The sequence below is a fragment of the Dreissena polymorpha genome, chromosome 1 (genome assembly GCF_020536995.1).
Source record: "Dreissena polymorpha isolate Duluth1 chromosome 1, UMN_Dpol_1.0, whole genome shotgun sequence".
Classification (NCBI taxonomy): Eukaryota; Metazoa; Mollusca; class Bivalvia; order Myida; family Dreissenidae; genus Dreissena; species Dreissena polymorpha.
In genome coordinates, this window is record NC_068355.1 from 100,303,727 (window position 1) to 100,329,841 (window position 26,115).

Consider the following 26,115-nt stretch of genomic DNA (forward strand, 5'->3'; position numbering starts at 1 on the left):
AACCTCTTATACTAATGTATAGACGGCATGCGATTTTGATCAAAACCTTTCACATTTTTGATGATTACAACACTTTGTGATCGCTGTGGAAGTTTTGATTTTTGCCGTAAAGCACATCACAGCTGTTCAAAAACATGCCTTAAGTTGTGACATGGTCTGGGGAAATCCATTATTCTCTGTGTCGATAATTAATACAGCGTCAAACATCTCTCGTGTTGATACGTTTTAAGATACACGATTATTTCATTACCAGCGAGGACAGCCACCTCGATGCCAAGTACATGATACGATATAACTTGTACAGTTAAAACCTCGAAGACAAAACATTACATGTCATGGGCGTTATATTAAGAATACGTCCAGGGAAATAAAACCATTTTGGGTTACGCGTTAAAATTAAATTATACCCATTTTAAAAAGTAGACTTTATTGCAGGATGATTTGTTTTTACAAACGCCATGTATGACAATAAAATAAAACATATCTAGACGCATCTTGTCTATATAATTTTTTTTCTTAAAAATGTACTAGATCATCGACAAAGGGCACTGTTTAATACGCTGTTATACTTTTGGTAACATTACAGCATACTCTATCGGACCTATGTGCATAAGCTAAGAGCCAATATTCCAATTCCTACTGCTGCATTATTTTCCCTATGCAATATAAAAATTAAAAATCTAACGAATGACTTTTGATTTTTGTACACATACATTAGAAGTTTGTGAAACAATCATATTATTTTGTATGTCGCATGTACGTCACACAAACACATCGTCGCTTTTACACGGTATTATATGTTCGTTGTGTACTTAGTTAATATTCTCGAAGATGCTTTTTGCATACAATTCAGTTTAAAATAATATTGAAACAGTTTGTTGCATTTTGGTTTTCATTTTCGTTTTTAAGTGAAATATAAACACATGTGTGCTAACAATACAGTGCTAGACTTACTGCAGCTACATAATATAGTAAACTGCGGTCGAATTTTCAAGACTTCGTCAAGCTTTCCTGTATGTACAAACACGTTTTATATGCACATGAAATTTAGTAGATTTGATTTGATCGCATAGTTATTTAAGCAATTCTCATTATCACGAACTACTGTAACAATATTTCAATGCTGTCTGTATAACATGTTTCTGTGCCACAGTACGTCTCCGTTACTGTCCAAAATTCCACGGTCAAATAGATTTTTGACAGCACGGTACGTATTGCGTTATTGTAGTTCTAGTGTTTCGCTCTTCTTATCTGTCGCTTTCTTAAAACGTAAACAACACATCTGGGTATGTACGTTATTCAATTTTCAAGAAAATGGTAGTATTTTACTTGAAGACAATATGTGGTTATCATAAATATAAAAGAAATAATACTACATGTAGTTACTATACTGATTCGAATATTAAATAAGATATGTTTCATGTAAACATGTCAATTCTAGGCGTCCATAATACAGTCTACCTTTTTTTAAAGTAAGCTTGATGAGATGCTTAATGTTATACATAGATATATCATTCTTCAGAGTGTGTTATTGTCTTTTGTAGTATTGTCTTTTGTTGTGGTGAATGCATCTAACGAATTCAATACACATGTTCGTGTACAATTGATACTAATTGATTTTTACAAGAAGTTATCTCCTGCTAATATTTCTCATGTTTTCTGTTTCTATACATATATGTATTCATAGTCTTTAATCTTTAAGCTTTTAATTGTAATATCGGTTTTTAGCATGAGTTAAACAGATAGTATTTCGATGGAATGACGGAAACGTAAAGTAAAAGCTTTCAGATTTACTTTATACTAATACTCTTTCGAATAGATTTCTCCTTTATACAAAACATTGGTTCTATAGTTTTCCCATGTTTTCAGCCTTTGTTATATATTTAAATAAATATTATATTGTTATTTTAATAAAACATGTATCGAAAAGTTTAAAGATGCGTTATTCGTTAACAAAGTCGAATCTTTAATTTAATGAAAATATGATTTTAAAAAATAAATCCGCTAATCATTGGATGAATACAATCATAAATATGGCTGTGTACAATCGTTAGACACAGTTTGGAGGAATAACATATAACGTCACAAAAATAGTTGTTCTAAATGGGTAGTACTTGTAAGCTCAATTATATTAAATTAAATTCGTAGAAAACATACCCTTTCAAACGTTTGGTCCGAAACATTACGCTTAGTGCGAAATGAAGAATTGAAATCATTTGACGAGCATTAATAGTATTTTCAAATAACATGTACATTGATTGTGACAGAAAAAAAAGCGTTTGTCATTACTAATGTTTTTAACTGGCAATATAATGTATATGTTACTGATTCGTAATGATATTTACAATACAGCGTTTTTAATTATTATGAAATGTTTCAAATATACGAGTATGTGCAAGTCACTTTACCCGTGAGTTTAACAGATGTACATGTATATACTTCATAAACGCTCAGCCACCTCTTACTGCCTTGCAGTATGAAACTGTAAAAGTTGAGTTAGTCGAGATTATTAGCTGTTATCATGTTTCTTTGTACATTTGGTGCAACTATTACATTTGCAAGATATGTGTGATGCTATTATGATTATTTTCCTTTGTTTTGGATCTTATTACCAGGAGGAGGTACACATAACTAGGGCTTATTGTATTTATATTTGTTATAACAGTTATCTCTCTTTGAATATGTATGAAATACGCTTTTTCAAGTATACTTAGTCCAGAGTAAGCACACAAATACACAGAATTGTACAGACACGAGCAGTTGATACGAACGATATCAAATCCCCGTTGACACGTCCATGTACCACTTTATACATTACAAGGAACGACTACACGCAGATGAACAGCTAAGTGGAGCCGTAGACTTATTCAGTCTGACAAGTAATAGGCACATATTTTTAGGTAACGAATGTTCCAAACAGTTGCTATGGTTTGGCAAGAAGTGTTCAACAAAACTGGAAAGTTTCAAAGATAGTTGGCACCATAACATCACTGCGGTTAATGTTTTTCCTCTTTTTCGGTGCAATTAGCAGATTTCAATGTTAGTGTATTTTGTCCTATTTTATTTAAAGCATGGCTATATTTGTATTTAACTTATATTACACCATGTACACTTATATGCATTTTCAAATAATGCAATATGTGCGATGCAGTGTAATATAATAAACAAACAACGTGTAAAGTTATTAATATACCGTCTAAAATTACTTAACTTTACTCATAATGTTCAGCATTTGAACATTGCATATTATTAAGTTTTATATCGAGGTGGCATATTTTACTGTAGATATGTCTACATGAAAAATGCGATCCGTGCCAATGACCTGACGTATAACGGTTGTTGTAAACTAGTCAGAAAGTAGTTTTGGTTGCTCTAATACCTTTTGTGTACAAGATGAAGAAGATTCGAATTAGATTGTTGCTGTTGTTGTTTTAAATTTAGCAGAAAACTGCTTACGGTTGACAGCTGTCCAGCGATATATATTTCTTTGATCTTAAACGTTAATGCAAATACAACTACAAGGGTCTCCGTTATGTGTATGGTGTCCGCCTAGCGACCGGGAGGCCACAGGATCGATCCCCACTGTGGGAACGTTCTTTAAGTACTGGTTCTAGGACTCGATAGCGTTTTCAATAAGCCCGATGCTTTCGATGCAATCGAGCAAAATAAAAGGTTTAAAAACAAAATACAAATAATGATATATAGACGTAAACACTAAAATATTACGGTGCTTTTTGTTATCTTAAACTAATTAGCTGACGTGGCTATTCTATTGCTATCGATGACATGCAGGGCTAAATACATATGCTAAATATCGTCCCAAAGAAGCCTGTGCACAGGTTATTTAACGCAGAAATGAATTTCCTTTCTGGAAATGTACATATCTTGTAATATTTTTACAAATGCTGGGTCATATTTTAAGATATAACACGATACACAACTTGCCTGACCTACTCGTCAACGATCAGACCCGATTAATGAATGAAATCGGGACATGATCGTCCGTTAAATTAGAAGCTATAAACAGCCAATTTATTCACGTTTCATTAAAAGAACTCTTGCTAATAATTGCCTGGATAAGGTACGAGTTGTGTCCATTTTCTGTTACTTCTTTGACCATGATTCATAGTTTAACAAGGGACAAAATTGTCACAAAACCAGGTTTTCATTGTGAAAAAAAAATCTGATAAAGGGAGAAAACTCAAACTGAACTTTTGAAATGACCAAAAAAAATTAACCCCCTTTGTAAGTTTTTTTTTTAAATCTATTTTTAGTCGTGGCGACCTTGACATTGGAGATATTGACGTGATTCTTTCGTGGGACACACCGTCCCATGATGGTGAACAAATGTGCCAAATGATTTTAAAATCTCACAATGAATGACATAGTTATGGCCAGGACAAGCTCATTTATGGCCATTTTTTGACCTTTGAACTCAAAGTGTGACATTGACCTTGGAGATATCGACGTAATTATTTCGCGCGACACACCGTCCAATGATTGTGAACAAATGTGCCAAATGATTTTAAAATCTGACGATGAACGACATAGTTATGGCTCGGACAAGCTCATTTATGGCCATTTTTGACCTTTGAACTCAAAGTGTGACCTTGACCTTGGAGATAACGACGTAATTTTTTCGCGCGACACACCGTCCAATGATGGTGAACAAATGTGCCAAATGATTTTAAAATCTGACAATGAACGACATAGTTATGGCCCGGACAAGCTTATTCCGCCAGCCCGCCAGCCCGCCAGCCAGCCAGCCAGCCCGCCAGCCAGCCAGCCCGCCCGCATTCGCCAATCTAATAACCAGTTTTTTCCTTCGGAAAACCTGGTTAAAAATATAATTGTACTTTATAAACTTCGATCAGTAAAACATATTCCGTATCGGTACATAAACGCAGGAAATAAACATAATACACATCTTTGCCATCGCCAGGATTAAATAAATCTGGTGTTATGCATAACTAACCATGCGGATTGTATGATGCAAGATTGCACTTCTACAAATGTGATGCCTGTGTACAGAGTACCTCAGCAAAGAGCTACACATTCTTAACCCTTTGCATGCTGGGAAATTTGTCGTCTGCTAAAATGTCGTCTGCTGAATTTATAAAATTCGCATTTTCTTCGATGTTTTTCAAAGAATACTATCAGAATAGCAAACAGTTTGGATCCTGATGAGACGCCACGTTCTGTGGCGTCTCATCTGGATCCAAACTGTTTGCAAAGGCCTTAAAAATTCGGTTCCCGCATTGTAAGGGTTAATACCTTCATAAATATTTTCAAGTGATGTCTTTCCATTAAAGACAAAATATTTCTAGTATATGTTTTTGAAGGCTTTCGGAGTTTTTTCTGCCTTCGCAACATGTATGACAACCCTTTTAAAAAATGGTTCATTGTCTTTCTGCGAATATTTATCTAAGGTGAATTGCATAATACTAGTCGAAATGTGTTTTATCCGATCACATCAAAACACTGTACACATTTAAACATGATTTAGCAACGTGTAATACAATCCACTATCTACAAAGTATACGTAAAGGCATACAATTTGGCATAGTGTTTTAAATTATATCGTTCTCTATATTAATTTGTAAAATACGACACGAACATAACGATATTTAATATATATCTTATATCTATGCTATATTAGACTATTTTGTTTTGCTATGAGATAGACGACAAACGCCATCATGGACGTAATGAAGCTCGTTTGAAACGTATTAACAATATAAAAATTACAGGAACCAGAATATGACACGATGTTATCTTCAGATAAGATGCGATCAACGACAAACGCCACCATTGACGTAATGAATGTCGCTCGTTTAAAACGTATTAACGATATAAAAATTACAGTTACCAGCATATGATACGATGTTATTTTCAGATCAAATACGATAATTTTCGATCGAGAAGTAGTATTTTTTGTCATAAATCGCCGATTAGGTCTTTTTTAGACTGATTTTGGTCCATGAAAATAAACTGCAAATAATATAGAGATAATATCATCATCATCATTATCAACAGTCCTTTGATATGTTTGGCATTTAGGGGTACATGGGGGACGACGATACAGAAATCCTCCGCCAGTCATAAGCGTTTTGGAAAGGGAGGGACATCCACCCTTTTCCTCTTACGGCATGACGGCGACCTCCCTCTGACGTACCCTGGAGCACTGTCTGACACAGAGAGTCGTTTCTGGTTACGTGTGTGATCCAGATAGGTGATGCGGAACAGTCGTCGGAGACACTTGTGTTCAAACGCCTCGATCCTTCGTTATGTGCCTTCGTAAAGTTTTCTTGTCTCACAGACGTACAATTGGATGGAGACTAAGGTGGACTTGATGTGGAGCTGGTTGAGCCGCTTGTACACAACCTGCTCAGTGCAGTCAACGCTGCGGTCACCATGACAATTCTCATGTGGACCTTAATGGTACAATGATTGGACAGGGTGTCTCCCAAGTACATAGAGCTGCTTACTTTTTCCCAGCTTCTTGACGTTCGTGGTGACGTCGACCTACACTGGTGTTGATCAGCATAATCTTTGATTTTTAAGAACTGACATCCATCCCGTATGCTCCATATCTTTTATAGAATCTCTTGGTTAGGTTTATCAGTTTACTGATGGTGCCAACCATGAGGTAAATGTCATCAACAAATCTCAAGTTGGAGAGGTGTCTTCAGCCAATGGAAATAGATGTGATGTGGTCTTTGGGGTCCCCTGCCTTATCTTCGTAATCAAAAGTTTGAAAAGGACGGGGATATAATATTCATGTATTGCCCCTCAATCCACTCCTTCTTGGCATCTTTCATTTTCTTCCTTACCTCCCTGATTGCTTTCTGGTAAACTGTTATAGAGCCCAAGCTCATGCTCTCTTTTTTTGTAACAGAGGTCCACGATGTCGGTCGTAACATTGTTTTTTCTTCCAATGCTCTCTGTCAATAACTTCTTCGGCAGATCATATGGAAGCCGAAATGTGATTGGTGATCATGTTTATGTCATTGTCTTTGATGTTCATGGCTTCCGACTTCCCACTTAACTGTGCTTTAAATACCTATCTTATATCTCGGTCTTTAGTTTCTCTAAATCGAATCTAATTCGAAGGTTCTTGGGAATTCACTTGTTCTTTAAAAGGGCATTTTCACAGATTTTGACATGTTTTGAAGTTTGCCATTAAATGCTTTATATTGATAAATTGAAACATTGGACCTTAAAAGCTCCAGTAAAAAATCAAGAATGAAATTTAAGAAAAAAAAATTTAAAAAAAGGTAACCCTCAGCAGGACTCGAGCCACTGACCCCTGGAGTCCTGGAGTAAAAAGTCTGCGCACCAGACCTCTCGGTCATCCTTCCTTATACAATAATGGATGTATTTTATGCTTCGTATAAGCGATCCTCGTAGTTTCACAAAATATAACGACAACAACAGAACTTTCCAAATTATTCAATCGTTTCGCGTTGCGACCTTTATAATTTTCAGGCTTTTAAATCGTTAAAAGATGCATATAAAGGCTAAGATACATGATAAATGTTCAGTTTTCTCACAAATATCATAAGTAAAACGAAAATTTGCGAATATGAAACAACATTTTTTAATTTTGTAAATTTACCAAAACGTGAAAAGGCCCCTTTAAATTCAGCTTTATGCTGGTGAGCACTTAGTCATGGCGCTGCCGAGTCTGCTCCAGGAAACCCTCTTGTGTCCGCATTGCTGATGATGGACTTAAACATCATGTTTATGTCATTGTCTTTGATGTTCATGGCTTCCGACTTCCCACTTAACTGTGCTTTAAATACCTATCTTATATCTCGGTCTTTAGTTTCTCTAAATCGAATCTAATTCGAAGGTTCTTGGGAATGCACTTGTTCTTTAAAAGGGCATTTTCACAGATTTTGACATGTTTTGAAGTTTGCCATTAAATGCTTTATATTGATAAATTGAAACATTGGACCTTAAAAGCTCCAGTAAAAAATCAAGAATGAAATTTAAGGAAAAAAAAAAGGTAACCCTCAGCAGGACTCGAGCCACTGACCCCTGGAGTCCTGGAGTAAAAAGTCTGCGCACCAGACCTCTCGGTCATCCTTCCTTACACAATAATGAGTGTATTTTATGCTTCGTATAAGCGATCCTCGTAGTTTCACAAAATATAACGACAACAGAACTTTCCAAATTATTCAATCGTTTCGCGTTGCGACCTTCATAATTTTCAGGCTTTTAAATCGTTAAAAGACGCATATAAAGGCTATGATACATGATAAATGTTCAGTTTTCTCACAAATATCATAAGTAAAACGAAAATTTGCGAATATGAAACAACATTTTTCAATTTTGTAAATTTACCAAAACGTGAAAAGGCCCCTTTAAATTCAGCTTTATGCTGGTGAGCACTTAGTCATGCTCCATGAAACCCTCTTGTGTCCGCATTGCTGATGATGGACTTAAACCGTTGCGGCGCCAGTATGAAATCAATCGGATTGTGTAATTTGGCGTTTGGAGAATGAAAGATCGCTTTTCTGGACAGTTTGTGTGGGTGCAACTTGTTGGCCAGTGTAAATTAGCAGCTTCTGAAAAAAGCAAGATGCATAAACCATCTGCCGCTGGCCTCTCCATAACCAAATATACGTTCTAGCCTTGACCAGTCTTGATAGCCGTCTGGTCCAACATAAGCGTTCCAGTCGCTATGGACTATGAAAATGTATTTTGTGAAGACCATTACTATGATGCGCTCTAGTTCTGAATATAATTCTTTGAAATTCTTGTATTTGCAGTATTATGTTGGTGCGTTAACCAGGATTATGGCCATGTTGTTAGGTTTATCTGAGTTACGGATGAGCGTGCTGGATAACCCTGTTGGCTTCCTCCTTGCCAACGATGAAAAAAATCCCGTGGCGATGTATATAATCCTAAACGCTGAATCCTATCTTCGTCGGTTGCTTTTTCTCTGACATCTAGCCATTTGACCTCAGTAAACTAATCACCCCGTGCATCAGTTCGTGGACCTTGCCGCACGCATGGAGTAATATTACGTTCCACGTCCCTATGGTTTTTCTCTTTTTCTCGGAATTGATCTAATGATTAGCTCCAGTAGCTTACTTTTCGCATCCACCTCAGAGACCAGCATTAACCCATTTATGCCTAGTGGACTCTCCCATCCTTCTAAATTGGATCAATTTATTTCCAAAATTAGAGATGTCTAATTTTTTTCTATATTAAGAATATAACTTACAGAAATTCATTTAAGCAAACAGCGCAAACCCTGATGAGACGGCGTCTCATCTGGGTCTACGCTGTTTGCCAAGGCCTTTTTTCAAGGCACGTGGCATAAATGTGTTAAATTGCGAGGTCATCGGTATTTTTGTTTTTTCGTCCGCATAATCAATTTCTTATTGATGGCTTGAGTAAATCTGGGCGGCCCCTCTCATATCATTTGAAACTGGTCAAACAAAACGTGCAATTCACTTCACTTCGTTTTGCATGCTTTCAGAAACAGCTATCAAGGTGTGGTTGGGACAAAACCCCGGAACTATATGACAGAGTTGAGTACCAGGTGACAACTAGCTGTCCCTGGCTACCCGAGGGAGCTGCTGTCACGCGACAAAGTGCTATCCCTACGCTCAACACTGGTATTTTAAGGCATTTAAATTGAATATAATTCTGACCGAAAAGTATATAAGTAAATATGAAGGTAGATAAATCCTATTCACATTACATAACATACGTCATAAGTTATTATGCTACTGTATACGGCTAAAACCCTAAATGATAACAGCTGCGAACACAAGATTGAACATGACTTCTTCAATTTAGCAAAACAACTTAAATTTGAATCAATAGTATTGAAGAACGTTCGTTTTACAAAGCCTTTATTTCTATGTTGACAACGGAAGCAGTTTTTTTGTTTTTAAACATTTTCATTACCTCTAAAGAAACAAGTGAGTGTCCATACATCACTCACGTTGAGTTTCTCTGTATATAGGATGCATCGTGCATTGACGGGGATGCATTGACGCATATTTATGTAAGCAAGTATCGCATTCGTTATAAAGTTATTATAATCCGTGGAGACCTTCAATGTATTGCTCGAGCTTTAATAACAGCGCTTGATATTCCAAGTATGGCACTCATAAACTAAACCACCGATAAGGGTTTTTGTTTATTTATAACTTCTGGAGGGTCAAAGCGTGGTCACCTAGATTTATTAGCATTATATCTTATCACCATGGACGTTAACGACAACTTAATCAACATAAGTATGCTTAGCAATGTCGCATGGATTCTGAACCGCTAATATTTGTTTCTTATTTCCGCCGATGGTAAATGCGTTATAAACGACAAGTCTGCCTGCAGTCCTAATACTCATGGATACTCTGGCATTTAGACCTTGGCACTATGATTAGAAGGTAAAAATACACACTATGTCATTCTAACCTGTGCTATTTGCGTGACACGGCTGGTCAATATGTACTGTGGACTGGTTGACAGGCTAGGTCGGAATTATTTTAAACGAGACACGTGATCGAGGGAATGTATGATAAGTGACCAACATCACATATATCGTGTTCAAAGGTTTAAAAGGTAACAGCAAACAGCCAGGCTAAGTTCCTCGGGCTAATGCAAGTGTGGTTTCATTCATGACCATTTAAACTCCAAAATTATAGATAATGTATAATTACTTACCACTATAAGTTTGAAATAAGTAATTTGTATTACATGTGGTGCAAGGCTTGTATACTTCTAAACGGAGTAGGAACGGTTGCCATTACTTTTCGTTATATGTAAAATACAAGTGACGTTAAAACCGTAATATATTATATATTGGATAAAAATTAATTAAAAACTTTACAGAAAGGTTTTTAATAATATAAAACGAAGTACAAATAAACACCTGCAAATAATCTAAACAACGAGTGCGTATAATACCCACAGACAAACATGCCTTTTATCGTACATTACATTAGGACATGTGCGCTGTTGTTGATGACGAGCTCGTGCTTAATGTGCTTTCTCTTGCAACGAGACACGTGCGCGGAAGATCGTCTCGTGGACCAGGTGACAATCCCTGACGGAATTCCTAGGGATGTGTTTGACCAAAAAGTAAGTTTAATGCACTGTCATTCAACGTTGAGAGACTTCTTATTTCATAATGTTTCCTATGAAAAAAACACACGAAAAGTTACTACGCTGCCTGATTTTACGCGAAGAAATACAGTTGTGTGGCTATCGAAGTGTTAACTAACCTGACCGACCCTTCCTTTTTGTGACGAATCTCAACGCTGTTGTATCCTTTTTATTCCATATAAGTTTTCAATCATGTTTGCTATATTTATTCAAATTCACCAACGTCCTTTAGACAGACATCAATGAAGAAATAATTTACAATCGATATCCCCAAGTTTTCTTGTTTTCATTATAACATAACTCGTGTGTCTTAATAAACGTTAACGAAAAAGTGTTCAACCTACCAATTGTGTTCGTAGAAACAAACAACATATGTGTTTGGCTTGCAAGAAAATGCATGATTGTAAATCAAATAGTGTATCGATTATTCAGTGTTTTGTTCTCTGCGTTAGGGTTTGAAACCTAATGTTAATATTTGTACAATGTATATACAATAAACCCAGAAAGCATGGCACATGCGGACAAATGTGTTGTACAAACATCCAACGTAAAATATAGTAATAGTTTAACTATATAAAGAGTAAAATATGTATTCACTGAAAATATAACTTATTGATAAGTAAACTATGGTATAATTCGCATTCGAATCGCGATATATGTATTTTAGTCTGCCTTTCACAGTTACATAATTACTTGCAAACGTTTACCCACTGATACACTTGGAGACATTTTTAACGCATCACTAAATCATATCAATATAGCTCCCTTATTTTTGAACAGATTGTGTTGAAATTCGGACAAAGAAAGATTCAATACATATCTGATAATTCCTGAAAATTTAACGAAATTGAAAAACAACACAATATAAAACTTAACGAATTAAAACCGTCACTTCAAAAGTCAAATTCACAAACTCGCACAACGTAAAAAAATGACACTGAACAGAAAACCGCATAAACTTTAATAACTGACCGGCTTGCAACATGCCGATTGAGCCGTTGCGCTCCTGAATATGCATACGAGCCATATTGTTTTTTTCTTAATTAATGTTATGTTTTTTACATGTGTAAAAACTCACTTAGAATGATGAAATTGAAATTAAATGGGAATAACATGTATATCGCGTTTTACTAAACTTTGTGACTTTTCAAACGCAACACTATTATTGCATAAACAAATCACACATACCAAAATATATTCAAATAACATTGAAAACAATAGGTCTTGTTTATTCGACATCGACAAAATAATTCGATTATTTCAATACAGTGCAAGGTTGTGATTTACATATGCCTCACTCGGTCATCATCCGAAATGACGAGGCTTTACCTTCGGATAGGCAGTTTTCGATTTAAAATGTGTTTAAACAGTGGATTAAGGCTAACTTGAAATGCAGCCGCGCAAATTAAGAAATGAGGAATTATTTTGGAACTAACAGCAGGAGCGTTGAAGGTACATAAACACTTACATTTACAGCATAGTCTTTTGAAAGTGTTGAGTAAATAACCTTAACTTCATTGATGTTGCCAATTAAATAAAAAAAATGTTGTCAAGAGAGTGCAGATGGTATAATTTGAAAAGTGGATTGAAATAGTCATTGCCATTATCCCTGCATGCATGAGGAAACTGTTGCTTATTCAGTTCCCCATTTATGCTTGGAAAGTCGTCGAAGGCTGAAGAAGGGAAGTAACTGCGCGTGGACCAGATTATGGATATGAAAAACACATACTAGGGCTTGAACGGCACGTGAATCGCCTTGTTAATACACGATTTCCCCCGTTCAAGCCCTCCTTTTCCAAGTTTCTGCACCCCGCATGAGGGCATTATAGATAGAGTTTATGCAATAACATTTAAAAGTGCACATGTGATCATTTGACTACATTATGTGCAAGCTAACGATAAAATCATTCATCCGTGACGATCGGATGCTTACGCAAGTGAGGAAGGTAGCCTGCAAAATGTAATGTGCGCGATTGCGCTGCTGAATATTCAAACGAGCTATATTGTTTTAAAAATTATTTTTATGTTTTCCTTGTGTAAGAACCCACCTAAAATAACTAAATTAAAATAAAACTAGAATTATATCGTGTTTCACCATTTCCACGTGCAAAAATATTGAACCACACCTACCCAACGTGCTAAAGCGTCCAATCGTCATGGATGAATGATTTTGATGCGTTAGAAAAGTCCCCAAGTGTATTATATTTGCCCATAAAAATGCAAAAATGTTCATTAAATTTGACACTTTTTGTTCGGTTGAATGTCGCTTTGAATATGTGAAAAGGGAGATTAAAATTATTTTGTATTACATTAGTGTTCTATATAATGTGTTTGCAGTTTCTTGAAGTCATCCTTGGGGAGCTTTACTTTGGGTTACCAACACCACCAGCCTTTGAACCGGATGTGCGATACTTTGCGAAGATTCACAGGCTGAATCAAACCCACTACGAACGCCGCCATATTGCAGAGTAGCTACCGAATTATTGCGTCTGATATTCCATAACTTGTATTTAATCAAAGCGCTGAAGGCACTGAAGTTGTTCGCTATTGCATAATCTTAGACGCAAGTCGATTTTCAAAATTATGTTATAGCTTTTTGTATCGCAAGTTTGAAATTTATAAAGAATGTGTCTTAAAGCACAGGTCATAATGTGTGTGCACTGTTTATCCTCATATTTATGTTATAGAGATAACTTTGACAAAATAACAACAATATGTCTCCTTGTTTCGCAATTGGTTGCTAGAATGGCAACCATCTTTAGAATTGTGGTTGCCTTGCTAAAGAATAGCAAGCCTAGAATCATTTACATGTTGTGGTATGTGTATCTAATACTTTATCTATTTTCTTTAAATTATTGAGCAACAATTTTGCCGACATGATAGACTTTTAATGCATCATGTCTTGTTGTGAGCCGCAATTGAATCATTTCCTAGGCCTAATTGATCCACAATTTGTATACTATGTTTAATTGGATTGAGTTGTTCAAGCTTTGAAACAGCTAGTTGCCCTGCTTTGTAGCCCAACTGTAACCAACTTTTGAAATTTAGTTTCCTGGGCCTAAATCTACTGGCCCCAGGATAACAGGTAACCACTAAACCTGCAAGTTGTTCATGATGTAAGATCTGACAGTGTATTGAACTCATTCAAATTGCAAGACTGCAGACATTAAAGAGATCTTTTCACGTTTTGGTAAATTAACAAAATTAAACTATTTAATAAATTGGAGAGTTCTGTTGTTGTCGTAATATTGTTGCATACTACGATGATTGCGTATACATATAAAGTATAAAATACATCTCTCATTGTATTAGCAAGGATGGTCAAGTGGTCTTAACAAAAGACTTTCATTCCAGGGGTCAGTGTTTCGATACCAGTTGAGAGTAACTTTTTTGTTTCTTTAATTTTATTCTTGTATTTTTAATGGAGCTTTTAAGATCCAATGTTTACATTTATCAATATTAAGCATTTAATGACAAACGGTGAAAAGGTCCCTTTAAGATGTTTACTGAAAATGCCACAAGGTTAAAATTTCGAACTCATTGGTTGTTTATTTGATTTAAAAGTGATTTTGTTTATTTGCCTTGTCAGCGATGTTACTTTGAAGTTATCATCACTTTCATCTTTTTCAAATCATTAATAAAAATTAAACACTATTGATTACATACACACACTGCTGTCTGCAGTGTACCAGTGGTGAAGTATAAACAGGCAGATGCGGTGGTTATCGTTCCTAGCGTAGTTAAGAGCAGACTGACTTGCATTACTCCCTCTACATTAGTTGCCCACTAGCGCGAACAACCAAAAATGTATGAACCAACTCGATATAACAGTCTCATATTTAGAACATCACGGTTATTTTCCGTGCGTTACCAGGGTGCAGAATCAACGGGGTTTTCAGGGATTTACACACGTGCTGGACAGAATGTAAACAGACCGTTAAGAACTTTATTTTTTGCAAATATATCAAGTTATTGAAATTCATTTGCAAAAATCTTACTTGCATAAAAGAAAGTTTTTCTTGCAGTGTGTCGATATCTTAAGGTATAAGAATAAATCCTTCAATACGTCTGAAATCGGTGACAAAATTTCACGTTGCGTTAAGTATAACCGTTAAAAATTAATGCAGGCCACATATAATTTTTGCACAAGAACACATTCTTAATAAATAAAGTAATTCTGATGTACTTCACACTGCCATCATCACCTTAAAATCTGTCTTTTATACACTAGTTGAAATTCTTAAGAAAAATTAAGAAAATATTTAGAATAATCACCACTTACCGGTGTTACTGAGTCACGTGATCCTGCACCCTAGTTACGGTAGGGGATTACAGGTAATCAAACGTTCACGGTTGTCACCCATGCTCAGAGGCACCCATAAACCCAAGGGCTATTGCCTTGAGAAGTTGGAGGACTCAGAGATCTCCAGGCGGGTACTGGTTAACACCCATTTATGCGAAGCGTCTAGAAAAAGGCAGTGGCAAACAGCGGAGACCCAGATGAGACGCCGCATGATGCGGCGTCTCATCACGGTCTGCGCTGTTTGCTTACAGGAATTTCTGTAAGTAATATTCTAAATATAGAAATAAATATACTAGACATACCTAATTTTGAAAATAAATTGATTCAATTTAGAAGGATGGGAGAGTTCACTAGGCATAAATGGGTTAACATTTAATACCTCTTGGTATGTTAAGGTATGCTTTGAATTGAAGCTCATCATTTATTATCCTACGACTAAAGAATACAGAACAGCACGTATTATTATTATAATTCACGTGACTTTCCTAATGCAATTGATCATGTACCTATCACGAAATTATGTTAATATTCCATGCCGTTAAAACAAAATATACCGATCGGGCTATAATTTCTAATATACTTAATCATAAGACAGTCAACGTTGAATACTGCTTAATTTTCATATGAAATCTGCATATTTTTAAGTAGAGCATGCCTGTTCGGGTTATAGTAAGAGCAAGTCGTGGGAACGAGTGAGGAACTCGTAGGAACAACTTGATAACAAGCGGGAACAACAAAGCTAACTCTTAAAAAAGACATACATGTAATCAACAATCAAAATACATGTTTAATACATGTCTCAAAAAAGGGGACAAAATGGAGAACACCATATTTTCGGACTACATAAATACCAGTTCGCGTGTATTCTGAAAAGTTTAGTTCTTCCTTACAATGAGTTAGTTATCTCGTTCCAACAAGTTACTAAGTCTTCCAAACTTCCAAAGAGTTAGCTTGTCGTCCCCACAACTTTCGTACTTAGTCGTACCATCTACTTACTAAACTGTCCCCACGAGTTAGTTTTCTCGTTTCCACGACAAAACGTGGGGACAAGTTACACAGTCGTGGTTCATAAATACAAACAAAGCATTGCCACACGACGTCACACCTGTACCACCGTTATTTCAAACGTATTTTATTATTTCATTCTTTATAATATTTTTCAGAACACCGGCTTCGTCAAGTAACCCATCCAGCTGCGCAAACGAAACTCAGATTTACGGCATTATTGAAACAGCCAATGAGTCCGTGTTCTACGTGGATGCATCTGATATTCCAGGTTTAAGTCGATTCTGGTTATGCTTATTTATTTACGTGGTGATATACGCATTCCGCCTTTGTGAATGTATGTACAAATGTGTTTTATGGTAAGAGGCCAGCATATGTTAAAGCCTATACTATTATGTTGGTTTGACAAATAATCATAGTAATGTATACAATGAATACATTTTGTCCAATTTTCTCCGTGTATTGATAACAATCAATCACATTAAATAATGAAATAATCAATCGTGGGTTACGTTTATGAACGCATAACTTGCGGGTCCAATTCAGTGATATTATAGATATTATAGTTGTTGTCGGCAAATTTATTTAATGATGTTTTAAAGAATGAACAACTGTAAACGATTCCTTTTAAACAACAACGATAACAAAAAGTGTACAGTCACTAAGTAAGCTAAGGCCCACAACCTTTGGGTAGATAAATAAACGGTTTACCCATTTATGCCAATTGGACTCTCCCATCCTTCTAAATTGGATCAATTTATTTCCAAAAAAAGGGATGTCTAGTATATTTATTTCTATATTTATAATATTTCTTACAGAAATTCCTTTAAGAAAAATGCGCAAACCCTGATGAGACGCCGCATCACGCGGCGTCTCATTTGGGTCTACGCTGTTTGCCAAGGCCTTTTTTCTAGACGCTAGGCATAAATGGTTTAAGGATGTGATATACAATTTTACCCTGTAAAGGTATTTGCAGACAAGGAAGGCCTCGTGTTTTGGTCGTCGTGTCCAGAGAGGTATGTTTGGAGCATGCGCTGTTCTGGCTACCGGCTTGGTATGCGCCACTGCCCCGCAGCGAAAGCAAAGTTCGGGCTCTATATCAAAGGGACGCCCAATAATCTCCCACTTGCTCTCATTCTGAGGGATCTGGAACAGACGCGTGTTCAGTTTGATTCCACACAATTCCATTGGGTCTTCACGTATGGGGAAAATCGTAAGTTCGGTGGATTTGAGTAAACAAAACACACACTTTTAACACGATTGCCCCATACAGTCTACAGTCCTCGTCAAAAAGGGTATAAATATAGCTAGTGTGTGACTGAAATAAGCGGTAAATGTAATGAAATTTGAAAAAAAACGACACGAAGTAGTTGTGGTTTTGTCAATTTGTTTTTGAGATTAAGAGTAGAGCTCTTTGTAGAGGCCAGGGTGTTGTTTAACCCATTTATGCCTAGTGGACTCTCCCATCCTTCTAAATTTGATCAATTTATTTCCTTAATTAGGGATGTCTAGTATATTTATTTCTAAATTTAGAAACTCTTACAGAAATTCCTTTAAGCAAACAGCGCAGACCCTGATGAGACGCCGCATCATTTCATCTGGGTCTACGCTGTTTGCCAAGGCCTTTTTTCTTGACGCTAGGCATAAATGGGTTAAAATTTTAGTTGTAATATTTCGGGTCATCAATGGTACTGCTCCAGTTTAACAGAATTGTTTGTACCTGCTCGAGGACAACACAAATTAAGGTCACACCATGACAGAAAATTCTACATCCCTAGACGACGAAAAAAAACTAGCTGACAGATCTCTTGCCGTCGTCGGTCCAACATGGTGGAACAATATACCTGAGTATCTTAAGGCTTGTCAATCTGAAGCCAGTTTTAGATCAAGGCTAAAAAGTTAAAACACATCTCTTTGGCCATTTTTACAAACAATGAGTGTACTTGTAGAATTAGTATGAAGTCTGCATTTTTACTAACTAAAATAGTAAATGTTCGTTGATTATTTTCACGTTCTCGAACATTAATGTATATCATTAACAAGTTTTGGTCTTAATTCTGAATATGTAATATTGTGAAGCGCAATAGAATATGTAAATATTTGTTTCTCTATATAAATACTATGTAGTTTGAGAAAAGAACTGTTTTTTATCGATTTCCCAGCAATGATAATTATTCAAAGTCTTGATATTAAACCTACATAACATTTCCCTTCGGCAGAAAAGTAATTAAATTCAATCTATTTCAGTGTTGAGACTCATCGCCTGTGAACCATATTATAATGAATACTTTCACTGCTTCGACTGTTTTATTTTAATCACACGTCCAACCAAACTCGTTTCCGCCCCCCCCCCCCCCAAAAAAAAAAAATAAATAAACATAAACAAATAATTAAATAATAATAATTATTATTATCCGATTTGAAATCATCTTCTGTTGACACTTCACGCAAAAATGTTTTAAGAAAAAAACAATTTGCTCGTTAATACTGATATTAGTGTACACGGTGGCATTATATGTTTATATTACATAACGACCTATGCTGTTGTGATAGTGTTGTATTTATTAGGTTGCAAGTTCATTTTAAAGTAAAATGGAAAGTCTATGACGCATCGACTGACTATTTCATGCACATTCCAAACTTTTTCCGACAACAAGGCGGCATAAAGTAATTGTCAACATAATAATTATGTTGTATAAAGCCTCGTTCTGGAAACAAAAACGGAGTTTAATGCATACGCTTGAAGTGTCGCTCAAGATTGACCAGTGCAGTCCGCACATGCTAATTAGGGACGACACTTTCCGCCATAACAGGATTTCGTTTAGAAAAGACATCCTTTACACGAAAAAATACCATAACCGCGGAAAATGGCGTCCCTGGTGTAGCCCGCACAGGCGTATCTGGCACGACACCGCAATTGAGTCGCGTTCTGCGAAAACTTGGCTAAATGCATGTGCGTAAAGTGTCGTTCCAGATTAGCCTGTGCAGTGCGCACAGACTAATAAGGGACGACACTTTCCGCCTTAACTGGATTTTCGTGTAGAAGAGACTTCCTTTAAACGAAAAATACCATAAAAGCGGAAAGAGTCGTCCCTGATTAACCTGTGCGAACTGCACAGGCTAATCTAGGATGACACTTTACGCTCATGCATCAAGCCCAGTTTTCTCAGAACGCGTCTCAATTGCACTTAATCCCATTTTCCCAGAGCAAGGTTCATGAGGTTTCTTTTTTCTGCAGGTCTATGTGGTCCGCTCTGAAGAGAAGATCTCGCAACACCTCGTGTCAACCAACTGTACACTTATATTTCATGACCACTACACTAAAAGTAATTTCAGGACGTACACTAATATATTCTAAACACACATATGTATTATACACACACAAAATCTTGCTCATTTTGAATTCATGCTATTATTAATATTTCTTGAAAATAATACCTTATTATACAAGTCAATGTTGCTCAACGAATATTTGTATCATGGTCACTGGAAATCGCAAAAGTGTAATAAAACAATATAAAACACATGTATTAGTTCATTTGACAGCAGTTAAAAACAACAGCATACATTTTGATCTGCTATCTACTTAGGGTAAGGGTTAGGGTTAGGAGTCGGATATGGGTTGGGGTTAGCCTTAACCCATACTTTAACCCTTACCCGACCCCTAACCCTAACCCTACCCTAACCCTAACCATAACCCAGGGTTATCGCCCCTGTACCATGCCTCGCTCGTTGTAATTGTCCTCTTCCCGCTATCTACTTAAGAAGGCGATACTGGGTGCTAATTGACCACATCCGATTCGACTAGTGTGTTTCATAACCGTAGTTTGCACCTAATACTAGGCACTGACGTTAATAGCCATATGACGCCATAATGACTCGTATCAACATGTCAACATTTGGCATTAACAAATGTAACTAGTAATTAATTATATAACGCAAAACTTACATAGACCATCGATTTTAATTACGATCATGGTGATACTTGCAAATCCGACGTGCGAGCCCCCAAACTTGATAGATCGCCCGCGTTCTTCTTCGCTAAATCTCAACGAGTCTTTTTTGTTAACTAATCCTATTAATAATTCATTGCAATACATTCGAGCAAGAAACTTAAGTTAGATGTTCAATCAAGTTGTTCAAATAAATTGACATATATGGTAATTTAGTTAAATGCAGTTGTGTTTTTAAGCAGTTTTCGCTCGCTATATTGAACAGTTTTCGTCTGATTATTCCCAACTTGGCATTTAATGTCCTGCAGATATCTCTCGCAATGCCTCATGTAGTGAGGGCATATACCGTCGAGACGTTCGTGTGTTGCATGTTTCCATTTGTCAAATGAGGCGACGATTGAAAATGAATAATTTACTTATAATCATACAGTAACATTGCATCTACAATGTTCCAACGTTTTAACGTATATTAAAAAATATATTGAGCCGCGTTCTGAGAAAACTTGGTTTAATGCATTTTCGTAAAGTGTCATCCCAGATTAGCCGGTGCAGTCCGAAAAGGCTTATCAGGGACGACACTTTCCGCTTTTATGGTATTTTTAGTTTCAAGGAAGTTCCTCCTTACCGAAAATCCAGTTTAGGCGGAAAGTGGCTCTTTTTATTTTCACTGTGATCAATAGTGTTACTGTTTAGTTCGTGCATTATAAAACAATGCAGTATGCTGAAAGGTTAAAATATGTTTGGTTTAATGCCTAATGTTGACGTATAATTGCCTAATCAGCCGCCCTTATATTATATATTTAACTGATATATCAGATACGAGAATTTAAGAGTATATACATGCGAACCCCAGCGCCATGTATGTTATAGAAGCAAAACAGGGCAAGTGGACATTGACGCACGCACCACTTCCTGCCCAACCTATGACTAAGGCAGGTCACGTGTCCACGGCGAGGGATCACGCGGAACAAGGTCAGTCCGCTGTCCACGTGGTCATATTACGCCATGCAAGTGGTTCCTGTTTCACAAAATAGAAATCGATCCAGCCATTCCGCTTGAGTAGCGTGAGCGAATAAAATATAAGTTATCGGTATCGACTGATGTATGTGTAAAACAAGACATCACCAAATTTAATATTGCCATTCGCAAAAGTTAACCGGAAGTCTTATTTTATAGAAATCGACGTTTAAAAAACACGTTCTGTGTTCATCAGAAAAGTAGCCAATTTGAGCAAATTTTGCTTCCGACGATAGTACGTCCTACTATGCCGGTATACGTAATTATGGAACTGAAATAAACATGGTAAAATAATTATTCCGAGTTCTGGTTATCCGATGTGTTTTGCAAACTTCAAACCTCAAAATAACAAGCGGGATAATACAATGTCACAGCTTTCCGTTGAATCATTAAATGACATATAGTACCAGAAAAAGGCTTTGCATAAAATATTTTTTTAAACCAACAACGTTTGAATTCCAAACAGTGACGACAAAATCACTACATACAAGTTCACCATGACACTGCGTGATAACATTTCTACATTATTTGTACTTTGGGACAAACGTTTCACACATACACATGTAATTTGTAAGTATTGAAATTGAAACAAAAATGTAACGGCCGTATGTTGCCTTGTAGAACGTTTATATAATTAATGAAACTCTGTGGTGGGGTTATTGGATACATATATTGCTTTATCAAATTGTTTGACGATAAGAGCCCATCGATTCCCGGTTATCTAGCTCTTGACTTTGTCCGAAACTCTTGTGAAACTTAATCAGTATCAATCAGCAGCGAGTCTGTTGTGACTCCTTACATTCCGGCCATGCGATAGCAACGTGACGAATGCCGTGAGAGTCCATCTTTCATTTGAAATGGAAATAAACTGCATATATATAATTAAAATTCGTAAACATATTTACGACAGAAAAAATATAAGGACACTGCGAAGAGATCAGTTAAATTCAGTTAAAATTGACATATTCACGAATGTGAAACTGAGTACGTTTTCCGATGACTTAACCAAATTAAACACGCGAAACATGCGCTTTAAAAAAGTTTGGGTAACATAGGATACTAGTATATGTTTAATCATGTATTCTTGATAATTTATGCCGTCTTTAAATTATTTATAATTCAAATTATTCATAAAAAATAATTGGCAATAAGTAATTGATGCAATCAACGAATGCTATTTCCTAAATTCGTGCATTAATTATCTTCCGTGCACATTCTAATCAAGACGGAGCATTTTTTCTCTAAGCAAGTTCGTAAATGATCATTTAAGTCATTTTTGAAATGCTTAATAAATCTTAGCGGCTCAAAAGCGAGCCATCTTGATGTCGTTTTAGACCAAGCGTCGTCAAGAGCTTATTGCAAGGGTTTATAAGATACTACGGCTACAATCCACCATACATGTAAACGACGTTACGGTCCTTCAGAGTCGGCATCATAAAGAAGTGACAGTCTCCAACAGAAAAAAAAATCCCCCGCATGTGTTGCCTTGTGCTATTGGCGAGGCGAACTTTCATCACCTACTACGCTATTGGACTTATTGCAAAAAGAATCTCCATCCGATATACACGCGTACAGTCACCTGGAGCTTATCTCAGGTATTTACTTATTTATTTATTTATTCATTTATTTATTTATATTTAATTATATTTTCGTTTATTTATGTATTTATTTACATTATATTTATATAGGTGTGTCGGGTTTAGAACATAAGCGATAATAAAACAATCTTGGTCATTTAATGTTCTTAGTCGATTAAACGATGTAATTACATTTCGATTATTAGTTTTATGGTTTGCTTTAATATCAGCTGCATTAAAACATGTTTTTAATTGTTTGTAATTCCTGACAGAATTTAAATAAGGAAAATATAAATAAGTACCTGAATTATTGACTCATTTTAATAGATACGCAGATATTTAACTCTAAACTGGTTTAAAAAAATGAATATACAAGATCTATTTAATTTACCTAACTAAATGCGTTCCGCGTTCTGTTTATCAGTAACTGAGGTCAGTTACACACATACACACATTTATGTCCCGTTAATGCATGTATATAGTAATAATAACAAGAAAGGGAAAAATGAAATAACTACTTGAACAGAAAGTAAGAACACAAAGTGTTTTACTAAACCTGAACTCTATGTCAAGATGTCCAATTCATATTCTATGTTCGTATCACGTATATCACATTTATTAATATAATAGCTGTAATGAGGATACAAAGCCATAATCAAATCTGCAAGTGCGTAACTAAAGTATCACTCAAAATAATAAAAATTAATGGACGTGGTATTTTAGAACAATTGTTTCACAAATATGCTTTACAAAAATATGTTTTTAAATCGCACGAATATTTCAGCATTATTTTAAAAGAGCATGGCTCATTCAAAAAAGCAGACCGAAACAGGCAACTGACAATTTTTGCAGGTTATCTTAATTAAAGACCATGCCATAAAATAAACACGAACACGATTGTTTCGTTTGATCGCGAACACATCAAATGTTATAAATAAATGCCACAGAATTGTATATAAAAAAATATTGAAAAAAAAAAAGAAATATACGCAGGAACAAAAATGGATAAGTGCGCCAAGGTGAATAAAAGCGAAATTAAATAAACACACGCACACTCAACAAGTTATTTTTCATTCGATCAAATTGAAAATGGAACTTGGATAAATCTTATAATGGTAATTCAATATTTCTGTGCAAGCATAATGCATTAATGTTCGCCATAAAGTGTTCATTAGAGACTGATTCTAACGATTTTAATCGAAATAAAAGTGCACAGGTTCAAATTTTCAATAAGCAATTAACATAACATTTAAATGAGCAGTAAATGTACTAATGTTAGTATAATGTATCGCATGCAAGAAGAAAGTCACTAATTTATGTTGAAGCCAATTAAAACATAAACCTTACCCGCCATGTGAATCTCTTTATAAACAGAACCGTTGTGTATGTACTTGTAAGTTGATTTTTAAGAGTTGCACGAAACTTCAAACCTCCATTTTAAGCTGAACACTACATTTTTGGTCAAGTGCGTGTGGTCGTTCGAGCTCAGCCTCCCTGTAACTTTGTCATTCCGCATACAATGTTAAAATAATTTATCACAACTGATCGCCGTTAGAAGACGATGCCTTTCTGTGTGTGGCTTGTTTGGACTGTAAGATTGCCAGTCACCATGCAATGATAAATAATCTACTACAAACGACCACCGTATAGAAACGACGTGACGTGTGTAATTTACGTCTCCCAACAGCAAAGACTTGAGTAACAGAGGTCAACCACTCAAATGAGCCCTTACAATTGACTGGACAGTTATCGCGTTATTCATCGTGCAACTTTACAATAAAAAAATATAAATGACCAAAATGACGTGATGATTTGGACACCGTATCCACACTTCAATGGGCAAGGCTGATGTCAAATGTTGAAGTTCGCCTTAAAATGAGTCGTGTTCTGAGAAAACTGGGCATAAAGCATGTGCAGTCCGCACAGGCTAATCAGGGACGACACTTTCCGCTTTTATGACATTTTCGTTTAAATGAAGTAACTTCTAAGCAAAAATCCAATTTAGGCGAAAAGTGCCGTCCCTGATTAGCCTGTGCGGATTGCACAGGCTAATCTGTGACGACACTCTACGCACATGCATTAAGCCCAATTTTATCAGAACACGGATCAAATAATCTTGTAAAGATTGTCTAGTAGAAATGTTAACATCATCAATCTCCATTCAATTGTAAAATCATCTGACACGATTTGGTCAAGGTCATAATACAGGAAAAAGGTCAATCATTAGCATGGCACACAGACGGGAAGGCTTGTTGAATGATAAAAACATGTTTGACAATGGGGTAGACATGTTACCGATAGTATTTTTACAATGTGTCTACGTTTCCCGTAAACTTGTCTCTCAAAACAATCAATGCCAAATTAACAGTTAATTTTGCGAAAATATTTGTAGGAAAAAAGATCGAAAACTCGACCTGAAAAACCATTAAAAGACCAGCAACAAAAATAAGGGTCGTTCGGGTAGAGGAGAAACAAAGCAAGTTACTTAAATTCGAGCGAATATGATCGTAGCTAACATGATCGAAAATCAAAAATGAATGTTTAAGGTTACAGCAATAAAATTTGCATCGATCGGCCTGATTTAAACAAACCTACTTTAACTACGTATATGTTTTATTCCAGAATAAAAATGATGCAACGAATGTACAAGCTTGCCCTTATTCTGGCTTTGCTAAGTATCGTGTCCACATATCGTCTGGTTCCTCGAAACAACGGCATCGAAGTACCCTGCTCCAGATGTGACATTGACAAGCTGCATCCATTCACAATCAAGACCCTGGCCCCTGTTTGTGGGCCGTGTGGGGATCTCTACGGGACCGGTATGGAATACTGTTGCATGTGCCACAAGGTGTTCTTTGATAAATGCATCAACGCCGCGGGGAAATAAAGAACAGAAACCATGGCAACGTCCTGCGTTCTCTACTGTTTATTAACGATCATATTACCTTTATTTCTGTTTTTGTTTTATATTTGGATAGATGAACAGGTTAATTAAATCGAGATCAAGAGCAAAATTTTGGTTTATGAATGTATTTATACTAATATTCGGTGTAATGCCGCGTAATGAACCCAATCAAAATAAAACCATCGTAACAAACCAATAAAACTATCTTTGTTCTTCATATGCCTCGCA

General features: G+C 36.0%; 2 protein-coding genes across 2 annotated transcripts; both read left to right on the top strand.

Annotated features, from left to right (window-relative positions):
• The first annotated feature begins 10,450 nt into the window (after positions 1-10,450).
• Positions 10,451-19,952, top strand: LOC127842673 (uncharacterized). The gene is made up of 5 exons (XM_052372308.1): positions 10,451-11,103; positions 13,465-13,595; positions 16,594-16,706; positions 17,412-17,648; positions 19,674-19,952. The coding sequence occupies exons 1-5, from the start codon at positions 10,942-10,944 to the stop codon at positions 19,691-19,693; spliced, it is 663 nt and encodes a 220-aa protein (XP_052228268.1). The 5' UTR covers positions 10,451-10,941; the 3' UTR covers positions 19,694-19,952.
• Positions 19,953-22,762: 2,810 nt separating this feature from the next.
• Positions 22,763-26,074, top strand: LOC127842708 (uncharacterized). The gene is made up of 2 exons (XM_052372386.1): positions 22,763-23,000; positions 25,605-26,074. Exons 1-2 carry the CDS (start codon positions 22,882-22,884, stop codon positions 25,867-25,869), a joined length of 384 nt encoding a protein of 127 aa, XP_052228346.1. The 5' UTR covers positions 22,763-22,881; the 3' UTR covers positions 25,870-26,074.
• The last annotated feature ends 41 nt before the right edge of the window (positions 26,075-26,115 follow it).

What these genes read in the sequence shown, in the direction of transcription:
- LOC127842673 (XM_052372308.1), top strand. Translation starts at nt 10,942, where the DNA reads ATGCCTTTTATCGTACATTACATTAGGACATGTGCGCTGTTGTTGATG. An exon ending in GAACGCCGCCATATTGCAGA is followed by an intron (nt 13,596 to 16,593) that starts GTAGCTACCGAA and finishes AATATTTTTCAG; the next exon opens with AACACCGGCTTCGTCAAGTA. An exon ending in GGATGCATCTGATATTCCAG is followed by an intron (nt 16,707 to 17,411) that starts GTTTAAGTCGAT and finishes AGGTATTTGCAG; the next exon opens with ACAAGGAAGGCCTCGTGTTT.
- LOC127842708 (XM_052372386.1), top strand. Translation starts at nt 22,882, where the DNA reads ATGTGTTGCCTTGTGCTATTGGCGAGGCGAACTTTCATCACCTACTAC. An exon ending in TCACCTGGAGCTTATCTCAG is followed by an intron (nt 23,001 to 25,604) that starts GTATTTACTTAT and finishes GTTTTATTCCAG; the next exon opens with AATAAAAATGATGCAACGAA.